Source organism: Musa acuminata, chromosome BXJ3-10 (assembly GCF_036884655.1).
Source record: "Musa acuminata AAA Group cultivar baxijiao chromosome BXJ3-10, Cavendish_Baxijiao_AAA, whole genome shotgun sequence".
Taxonomy (NCBI): domain Eukaryota; kingdom Viridiplantae; phylum Streptophyta; class Magnoliopsida; order Zingiberales; family Musaceae; genus Musa; species Musa acuminata.
In genome coordinates this window covers 8,386,217-8,397,500 of record NC_088358.1, presented here as the reverse complement: position 1 = coordinate 8,397,500, position 11,284 = coordinate 8,386,217, and the positions used below count along the sequence as shown (strand labels likewise).

At 33.9% G+C, this 11,284-nt stretch overlaps 1 protein-coding gene across 2 annotated transcripts in view; it reads right to left on the bottom strand.

The window, feature by feature from the left end:
* The window catches only part of LOC135651683 (uncharacterized), a 4,643-nt gene extending 1,685 nt beyond the window's left edge, over positions 1 to 2,958 (bottom strand). For both annotated transcript variants that reach the window (XM_065171987.1, XM_065171988.1), the window contains exons 1-4: positions 2,289 to 2,958; positions 1,924 to 2,027; positions 1,293 to 1,469; positions 1 to 845 (exon numbers count right to left, since the gene is read on the bottom strand). The exon at positions 1 to 845 is cut by the window's left edge and continues 1,002 nt beyond it. In XM_065171987.1, coding sequence (XP_065028059.1) covers positions 1 to 845; positions 1,293 to 1,469; positions 1,924 to 2,027; positions 2,289 to 2,446 — 1,284 coding nt within the window. In that variant the 5' untranslated portion in view covers positions 2,447 to 2,958. The remainder of the gene's footprint in view (positions 846 to 1,292; positions 1,470 to 1,923; positions 2,028 to 2,288) is intronic.
* Positions 2,959 to 11,284: the final 8,326 nt, after the last annotated feature.

The window sequence follows — 11,284 nt, the reverse complement described above, 5'->3', positions numbered from 1 at the left end:
AGCGAGCATCTGCAATGATTTTGCCTTCTCTATAAGTTTCTTCATATCAGGATTTTGTGGAAAATTTAGTAACCGTTGGAGGCAAGTAGTTGCAGTTTCAGTAGCTAAAAGGGAAGATCTAAGATAGAGAAGCATTGAGACTGCCAAAGCTGCAACGAATGACCCTCGAGGAGAACATAAAACCTTAAAGTTGTATTCCACATCACTGTCTATGCAACTGCTATTTTTGGAAGAAAATAATTCATCCCAAATCACCAGCAGATCGTCAAGGCAAAACTCCCGTCCGTATAGAACACGCAACCATCGGAGGGCGAAGTATTGAGGTTCCACCCCAAGCTCAACAAGGTGGGCATGAAGAGAATGATCCACAATGGACAGCAAATGATACAATGCCGATGAGGCCTCAATGACAGGAGGTAAATTTGTGCTGGATCCAACTACAGGAGAGAAAAAACTTGCCATGGCTAGCACACCTTGGGCTCCATCCATTAAATAATCGAGCATGCAATACGCATCATGTTCCATAAATCTTTCAGACAAGATAACTCCCAACTCACCTTCTGCTCCATAAGAATCACTCAGCAAAAATATTTCCCTCGTATGAGGATCAAGTTCGCCTACACTAAGGCCATTGCTCACTTTGTAAGGATTATTCTCAATTTCGATTCCAGAGTCCCAGTTTCTAATCCTTCTACTTCTGTAATTGGAGATCATATCACTTTCCGGCAAGATGATGCCATCAAATTCATCATTAAAACAATCTTCATGGAGTTTTTGTACTTGAATTAGGTGATCCAAATCAACACGAAGCACATATACCAGAGGCGCCAATAGTTCATGCATTCCTGTAACAAAATAGTAGTTTCAGTGGCTTCACCAAGGACCATATGAAAGATAACTGTGAAGGAAATGTCCCATCTTCGCTATTGGCATATAATAGTTCAGAAACTCTTGTAAAATTTTGCATGTCCATTTTGTCATGTCATGTCATGTTTTGCCGTTAACTCAAGGCAATAAAATTAAATCCAAAAAGGCTGTTAACGATAAAGTTATGTAACCAACATCGTCAATTTGCTAACTGTAATTCAGGTTCTATTTACTGAGAACCTAAAGTTACAAGTGAGTTCTTTCAGGCCAAACAAAAAGCACAAAAGCACAATGAACTTCAATTTTTCAGTAGGATAATAATTCTATCCTTCAAATTTTTCCTAGAATTACATGAGCTATTTATCAGAGAATGCACAATGAAATAGATGACAGATTAGCCTTAAAATTAAAATTCATATACTGACCTTGTCGATATCCATGCTCGGGATGTTGGAGACACCATAACAACAATATTCTTCTTAGCATAGCCTGGCATGTAGGTGTGTGAAAGTAGCCACTATGTTCAGGATATAACCTGGACAGATCTTGGTCGACCATTCTTCCCAATTCAGCATAACTGAAGAAGCGACCCCAAGTGCTATCTGTAGGAAGTAGATCAGATAATATGAAATTGCAAGATTCAAAAGCAAAATCTTAAATGCAGTGAACTAATTGCAAGATATTTTCAGTTAATGGGCTTCATCGATCTTAAATGAAATTGCTTGATTCATATCAACAAAATATAAATTGGACCAAAATGAACCATTCTGATGCTCGAGTTATAGTCAACAAACATACAAGAGAATATATCTCCCAAATCTCATTGGAGTTTATTTTTATTGGGGAGTCCTAAAATCATGAAGGTTACTTTGGAAGCTAATATAAATACATGAAGGACCATCACACCCAACTTTACATAATCAACCACTGGAAATTCTGAAATCAACCATATAATAATAGGTAACAAACTTAAGGAATACTGTTGAACAAGGCTTGTAGTTGATATAGAAAAAAATTAGATTTCCCCCACAAGTACAACTCGGAAGGAAAGCATACCTGGATTTTGTGATAGAGGATTATCCACGGTAAGATCAGGAGATGCATCCCCATCTTTTGGAGGATGATGATCCATGAGAAGGCGCCGCCTCAGAGTTGCATATCTGTGAACTTAGAGAGTTAGCCAAGAGATAGATTGTAGGCATGGTAATAGTTCACAAAAGTAACTAACAACAGATCAGAAATCCAAGCACTAAATCGAAAGACGGTTTAAATTATCCATCTAAGATTTGAAAATAGCATTATAAGAAGAATATCAAATCCACAAGTTGAAAAGAGCTATTTTTCCTACAACAGATGAAGCAAAAGAAAAAGGCAACAATACATCGAACAACATGGAAGCTTCGATTTGGATCTAATCTCACCTCCTTCGGGTGTCTGCGGTGACGCGCCGGAGATCATCAATCGAGGCCGACGGCGAGCTCGGCAGTATTCCAAGATCAACACGCCACCGGACGCCCCGTAGATTAGAGAATCTCTTCTGTGGCGTCGATGAGGCCTCGGGAACCGACGCTGAGCTCATGGTCTTCCTCTGATTCCCCCAGCACTCAGCCAGCGGATCCAAACTTCAAGAGATTAAGAAAAAAAAAACGAGGGGGAACAAAGGCGCCGCCTTTGTGACGCGATCAACGTTCTCTCGGAGAGAGACACGCGAAAACTGGACGACCGATGGGTAGAAGAAACAAGGGCGGATTTTGCGGCGTGGGGAGGATGAAGAGCTCGGTGGCGGGGTATCGAGGCTGAGGAAAGGCGAGATCCTTGGGGGGAGATGAAAATCTGGAGGATTGGTCTGGCATCAAAGTTGGGTGTTTTAGAGGCCAGGGGAGGAGGTATCAGAGGTCAGGAGAAGGGAGGGGAAAGGGCAGGCAATCGAGAGGCTTTGTCTCCATTGGCCCTGTGGAGGAAAAGAGTGCTGCCATTGACGAGTTTCTGCTCTCTTCTCTCCCCCCATTATTTTTGGCTCGTTAAGGAAAGAGAGGAGGATAAGGAATGAGAGAGTCTGTTGAGAGAAATCAGCAGGAGTCGTATTTCCTTCGCACTCGAGTCAGTGGATGGTCGGTCCCAATTACCAATAGCTATCGACCTAAACCTAAAATTACACACCAAGCCAAAAAGAGAACAGAAGTGGGACCCCCTCCCCACCACCACCTATTGGATTCAGTTTCCTTAAAACATAAACTATTAGTTATGATGATTTCATAAAGAAAAGAAAAAAGTTACATAAACTTGATGTTGTTCTTTGTCGGTAAAACTTTATATATATATATATATATATATATATATATATATATATATATATATATATATAAACATAATTCTAATTAATATTTATATTAAAAAGAAATTAAACTATGATAAAATCATTTAGTTCCACGTAGGTGTATAAAAATCAAGAACTCATAAGATCATGCGAGTATGCTCATCGTCCACAAAGTATTTTTTATCCTTAGGTGTTTTTTGAAATTCATAAACGAATAATCATACGGGTATATTCATCGTTCAAAATAGATAATTTCTCACGAGGCTACGATCACACCAATGATTTATCAATCAAATAATCTCATATTAAATTATTATATCATATTATTTATTATTGACTTTCAATTGATCCTGTTTGTGTCATTGGACGAATAAAATGACATAGAACAATGTGCCACATCTTTTTCATCATCCAAAGACACCAATAATTGAGGTGGAACGAGTTATGCCACATTGTGAAGTCGAGTCAGACTTGGCGTCTCGGTGGAACTCCCACATCAAGATAAAATGACGTTGGCGGAGTTAGAACCAACCATGTCCTATGCCTTGAAATTAACCTAACTTGGGGTTTTCGACCACTACCCAATCTAATTGAGCTAGCTTTTTTGTTTATCAAATTGATACAAAAATAATTGAATGAAAATTCTCTCTCTCTCTCTCTCTCTCTCTCTCTCTCTCTCTGTGTGGAGCTTTCGGGTGATGTTACCTGTATACTTTATTATTTCTCACGTGCAAACATCCTTTTCTATGACCAAAAAGCAACGCCAACCCCACACCTAATATTGCCAAAGGAGAAGGCATTAATGTGGAGGATGTGTTACGCCAAGTATTAATATATTAATATCCACCGTCATCCAAGTTTTTAATCCAAATCTTAAATTACATATATAACCCCCCCTACTGTGTTTTTCATATTTATTCTTCTCATTTTAAGTTTTGCTTTTGTATGTATTATATATATATAAATATATATATATATGTCATTTAGTTAACCTCCGTTAGCTACTGTAAATTGAAACTCCAATTTATACTAATAACCTTTTAATAATTTTCGATATTTTTATATATTCTTAATTATATTTATTTAACTTATTTTTTGAACGGAATATATGTATAAATTACATTAAAAATAAAATATGCAGAATTTGCAAAGATAAAAAATGCAGGTAATGCCTAATTCAAGAAAATGTTGAGGACAACAATGGACATAAATCTCGTAGAGGTCACCAACCATTTTCTTCTTCTTGGCAGACAATGATTGTACTTTGGATGGCCCACCTAATTCCTTTATATATGATGAACAATACAAAGAAGTGGAGCATTGTGATTGGACAAAGTTAGAGCCAAAGTTAAATGATGATGCCCACACCACGCAATTGATGTTTCTTATCAATGAGATTGGTGTTGCTGGGATGCATACATCCATCAGCTTAATTGTTATATATATATATATATATATATATATATATATATATATATATATGATAAAAAATATTTACCACTGGGTCATGGAAATAAATCTAAAATAAAGAACATATATTTCTAACACAAAATAAAAAATATGGGAGAATATCTTGTACGTACCATATAATATTTTCCTATTTAAATCTATATAAAGTCATCAAGTCACAATAATATAATTCAATTATTATTATTTTTATCGTTTCATTATTGATTTGAGAAGAGACCATGTTACAAACTTACCCATCGTCGATCTTCATGCAGGTTGATCTCAAAATAATCGAGATCAAAGGATTCGACCCTATAATTTCATTTCTTGTTAATACATTTAAATTTTTTTAGTCATTTCTTTTCTTTTTTTCTTTCTAACATGATATCGGAGACTTCTCCCTTACGAATATAGGAGAGGAACATATTAATACATTCAAATTTTTTTAGTAATTTCTTTTTTATCTCTTTTTTAACGCCTTTACCCATGGGACATCACAACTTTCATGCCAAGAAATAAGTAAAATAAGATAAAATAAATAAATTTTCAATGTCCAACGTATGTGAATAATTATAGATGTTGATCCTCCCTCCCACCACCATCCCAGTCATGGAGTTACATCATTTATCTCGTGCGTTCTCTAACAAATACAATAATTCAACTAAAGAACAAGATTTGATGCTAAGTCGGTGTGGCATGAATTGTTTGCGTGTAGCACATGAAAAGTATACAATGCCCCTTAATATATTTGTTTCAATTGCAATAAAAACACGATCAATTTTCACATGATTCCTTGATTGCTATTTTGAACTATCCGATTAGCATTTCTAGTGTCAGATGAAATGGGCTTACGAAATCACTAGTCCACATCAAAATTCTTGGATTTTTTTTTCTTTATGCAGCCCTCAAAATAACTTCTCTTTGCTAATATTGTAGAATGCAACAATCAATAAATAAAATTATATTAGCATAAAAACTATTATATATAATATGAAAAATTTTTATGTTAGGATTAAAATCAAATAACATTATATTGATATCATTTGAAAAAGATCTTGATCTGTCAGTATCTTTAGATTGAAAACTACTGTTAATATGTAAGGATAACTAGACTCTCGTTCTCCTCTTTTTCTATTGAGATTGAGGGAGAACTATAATCTCTTAACCGCGTCCTTTATGAAGTTGTGAGGTCTTGTCTATTTATAGATAAGAACAGCGGGTCTAGGATAAGTTATTAGGAGAGTTCCTCCCATCAAAAGCATCTCCTAAAAAATCTTATTTTAATATAAATTTTTTTTTATTGGCCAATATCTATCATTAGAACCTAATTAGTTCTATTATATATCTTATCCAATTATAAAGGATCACATAATCTAATGATCTATTTTAAAAAAATTATCCTTGTGCGGAAACCATGGAACAATCTAATATTTCATGTCATAAGATTATGCGTAGCATACTATTGTCCACGTATGGCACACAAAATCCTATTGACTCCATCGTCGTTGTCATTAAATTATCTAGTGGGTCTTTCTCAAACACCACATATAATTGTGCATATAAAGTTGATGTGGGTGTTTTTCTTCTTCTTTATCGAGACCATCGAATCTTTCATTTTGATAATGAAACTAATTAATAATGTTATGATCTAATCTGTGTTTTGAGTGATATGAGACTAACTTCGATCAAAAAAGATAATTAAAATAGGAAGAATCAATGTTGGGCCGGAGTGGAACATGTTAGAAGATTAGACGTCGAGCTGGAGGATCGATCGACATGTCGGCAAAAAGTTTTGTGCCATGAGTTCGGGCATCGAGCCTAGATGAGTAGACATTACGCTAAGGAGATCGGAGTTGCGGAGGTCAACATATCAATTTAGCAAAAGGCCACAAAAAAAGATGAAGCGCCGATGAAGCAATGATATGTTGGACAACATATGATTAATGCCTTGTAATAATTATCTAGATCGAAGTAGTTTTAGTTGTAATTGAGTTAGTTTAGAATATAATTAAGCCAACTCAATTAGGGGCCAATTGGGCCAAAAGTGAGGCTGTTTGGGCCAAAAGAAAGGCTTATTTAGTGACTCAAAAGTTGAGTCAGGCGGTGGCACAGCTAGTGGTTTAGCCTCCGAGACACAATCTCCAAGACTATGTCAGGCGGTAGTACCGCTAAACTGGACGATGGTATTGCCTAGTGTTAGGCGTTAGTATTGTCAGTCTAGGTAGTTGTATTGTTATACTGGGCGGTGGTACCACCCAGTATCAGTGTTGCAGCGGTGGTATCGCCCAACACAGGTGATAGTACCATCAGAAATAGGAAAACCTGGATGAGACTTTTTTTGCTCTAATTTTGAAGTCATTTGGGGTCTATAAATACCCTAGCTATTCTTGCATGGAAAAGAAAGAATTTGAGCAGAAAGGGATTGTTATTCTGAGTTGACAAAGTGCTAAGTATCCTAATTCTCTTTAAGTTTCAAGCTTACTCTAAGAGAGGTATGAGACTTGTAAGGGTTATCTCCTAAACCTATGAAAAGCAGAAAGGGTTATAAGAGGGTAGTTGGTCTTCGCCCATTAAAGGAAGACCAGTAGTGGAAGTCGGTGGTCTCTAGTGAAGAAGATTCAAGAGTGGATGTAGGTCACGATGACCAAACCACTATAAAAATTTAGTTTGCATTTACTTTAAGCTTTTCATTTTAATTGCAAACTGATTTCTTGCTTTCACAATGCTTACAAACGTGTTTTAAGTTAACATCTTTCCGATAACGATTTTCATCAAGCGTACGAAGTTTTAAAACTGACATTTTTATCGTAAGCAATAATTCACCCCTAGTACCGACTCGATCCTAACAATTGGTATCAGAGCCATATTTTTCTCATTTGGTTTAACACCTAAGAGAAATGACTTTTATCAGATTTCAAGATGGTCACTCTATCATTCGTCCTCCTATGTTCAATGGGACGGACTACACTTATTGGAAAACTCGGATGAGAGTTTTCTTGCATTCTTTGAACTTTGATTTATGGAATATCGTTGAACTTGGTTTTTAAACCCCCTCTAAACATATGAAGAATGAATGGAATGACTTCAAAAAAAAAGATTATTTTTTTTGAATGCTTTGTTTTGTGCCTTAGACAAAAACGAATTTAATCGGGTTTCTATTTATGAAATTGTGCATGACATTTGACATACTTTTGAAATCACATATGAAGGTACTAATAGAGTTAAAGATTTGAAAATTAATCTTTTGATGCATGATTTTGAATTATTTCGAATGAAGTTTTGTGATCTCTTTCTAAAGTTTTTTTGAATTTTAAACTTGTTAATGAAGTTTTATAATCTCTTTCTAAAAATTGGGATTCGAAAGTAACAGCAATACAAGAATCAAAGAACTTGATCCATTTTCCGATTGAATAACTTATTGGGTCTTTGATGACCTATGAAATGATATGCAAGACACATGATGAACTTGATGAACGTAAGAACAATATTCTAAATAACAGGAAGGATTTGACACTTAGAACTCAAGAAAACCACTCGAGCAAAAGCTCGATAATAACTTTGAACTCTTAACAACAAAGCTTAAAATATTCATAAAATAAGAATCAAAGAATAAAAATAAATTTTAAAAGAACACAACTACTTGCTATAAACACAAGAAGTTGGGGCACTCTAAAGATGAGTATATAAAACTGAACAAAAAGTTGTTAAAGAAGAAGGAAGCACTCAAGGACAAATCAAGCGCATCCGAAGATGAGGAGTAAATCAACAAAGATAATGTGGCCTTTCACAATGAGGTATGTAACTCACCCGAAATACATTTACTTTACCATGAAATTACTTAGTGCTTTTATGTTTTGATTAGTTTTAAATATATATATATATATATATAATCATGATAATTACATGTTTTATGATAAAGGGATAAAAATATTAAAATTAAATGTAATGCTTATACACCAAATAAGATTAGATTAATTCTATACATATTTTAAGAAATAATAATGTGTATCTTGATGTTTTTATACTATTTTTTTATTATAAATGATGATGCATGGCTTTTGTATGGAAGATTAAGCATGAAGAGTTAGATTCACTTAATCATTTTGATTGAAAATATATTACTATAAAAAAATAAAATAATTTTGATTGAAAATGCTTTATGATTAATGAAATCATGCTTGATGATTTAATTATGCATGATAATTTGAAGTAATAGTGATTTTTATGATTTATGGTTTATTGATATTGATGATTTTTATGATGAAATTTGCTCTTTTAATTTTAAACAATGATGCATGTTTTAATTTGACGTAAAAAACTTGAGCATGCTTATATGAAATCAAATCACTTAAATTGAAACAAAAAGGAGAGAATGCATGTTTCTTGAAAATATCTCTAAAGTTTTTTTAATTTTTTAATAAGTAATTCTTAGTGATAAATCTATTTTATGTTATCTTAAATTAAGAAAAGTGATTTGTATGATAAGCTTGAAGTTGACAAATTGAATTTGAATGAATAACTTTTCTACTTGAGCTATCTTTTATGAAAATTAAAATATTTTCTATCTTTTATGATTCCTTCTTATCATTTACTAAAGAAGAGATTTATGCAAACATGCATATTATATGTTGAAGACTTGAAACCATGTTTTAGTATCATGCATACCCAAGTAATGCTGATTTAAAAATTTATTGATTTGATATCATGCCTAAAGTGATAATAATGATGAGTTGACATTTCTTACAAGGAAATTTTATGGATTGAGATTTATTTTTTTATCCAAATCATGGTCTTGATTTCTCAATATTTGATACTTAGATCTTTCTATGAATCAATATCTTGATTTGAAATCCCATGGTTCTTTTCGTTATTTGAGTCATCCAAAAAGAATCATAATTTTTCTCTTAATTTTTTATATTCATAATTTAAAATTTGGTTCATGACTACCTTGTATTCATGAAGTGTATATCTCATTACCCAATTAATTTTTCTTAATATTCTTCATGTGATGATATGAAATTATACATGAAATACTCATGATTTTTTGATGAATAGTAGGATGTAATATAATTTGACATTTTAATATCATCATGATTTAAAATATTTATGATTTGAAATGATGTATGCAATACTTATGATTTTTTGATGAAATGATGTGAAAGTTAACAACTATCATTTTTTGAAATAATACCTTATTTCAATATGCCATATTGAAATAAGATTGATACTTTATCCTTGTGAAATTGATATACGGGGAAAAGAATTACAACATTATATTTTTCTCTTCTTTTTTATAATGACAAAAGGAGAGAAAAATTGCTAGCTTGTACATTTCAAAGGGAAGCAAAGAACTTGCTAGCTTCCACATTTCAAGGAGAAAAACTTGTTAGAAAGCAAAATTGCTAGTAAGCACTTCTTAAAAGAGAAGATAGAGCTTGCTATCTTGAACATCACCAAAAATTGCTAGCTTGAAATCTCAAGAGAAGCAAAAGTGCTATCTTGCCTATCTCAAGAATCAAAACTTACAAACTTCCATATCTCAAAAATCTCAAGAAGCAAAACTTACAAACTTGCATATCTCAAAAAAGAAGCTAAACTTGCAAACTTGCATATGTTGCTAACTTGTATGTTATAATATTTCAAAAACTTCCTAGATGCACTTCTTTTTTTTTTGTTGATGATAAAGGTGAAGAAGTAATGATGATAATTTGAATCATGTGTGATATGATGTATTTTTATATTTTGAAACATTATATGATTTTCTGAATTTAAATGTTCTATGAATATGATAGATTGATAGGGGAAGGTTAACTCTATCATCAATTAGTTGTCATCATTAAAAAGGAGAAGATTGTTAAATCTTTGATTTTGATGATGAAACCAATTGATAATGTTATGATCTAATCTGCGTTTTGAGTGATGCGGAACTAGCTTCCATCAAGAAATACAATTAAAGCAGGAAGAATCAATGTTAGGCATGAGTGGAACATGTCAAAAGATTGGACGTCGAGCCGGAGGATCGATCGACATGTCGACAAAAGGCTTCGTGCCATGAGTTCGAGCATCGGGCTTAGAAAAGTAGACATTGTACTAAGAATATCGGAGTTACGGAGGTCAACATGCTGATTGGGCAAAAGGCCACAAAAGAGGATGATGCGTTGAAAGATTGGATAAAGCGCCAATGAACCAATGACATGTCAGACAACATGTGATTAATGCTTTGTAATAATTATCTAGATCGAAGTAGTTTTAGTTGTAATTGGGTTGGTTTAGAATGTAATTAGATAAACTTAATTAGGGACCAATTGGGCTCAAAGTGGGGTTATTTTGTGCTAAGAGAAAAGCTCATTCAGTGACCCAAAAGTTGGGTCAAGCGATGTCGGCGCTAATGGCTCAGTCTCCAAGACACAATCTCCAAGACAATGTCAAGTGGTAGTACTACTAGATTGAGCGATGGTACCACCAAATGTCAGGCATTGGTACCACCAAATGTTAGGCATTGGTATCGCTAGACTAGGCAATGGTACCTAGTCTAGCGGTACCGCCCAATGTCAATGCTACAAGCAGTGGTACCACCCAACACAGGCGATGATATTGCTAGAACCTAAGAAACCCGGAATGAGACCTTTTTTGTTTCAAATTTGGGATCTA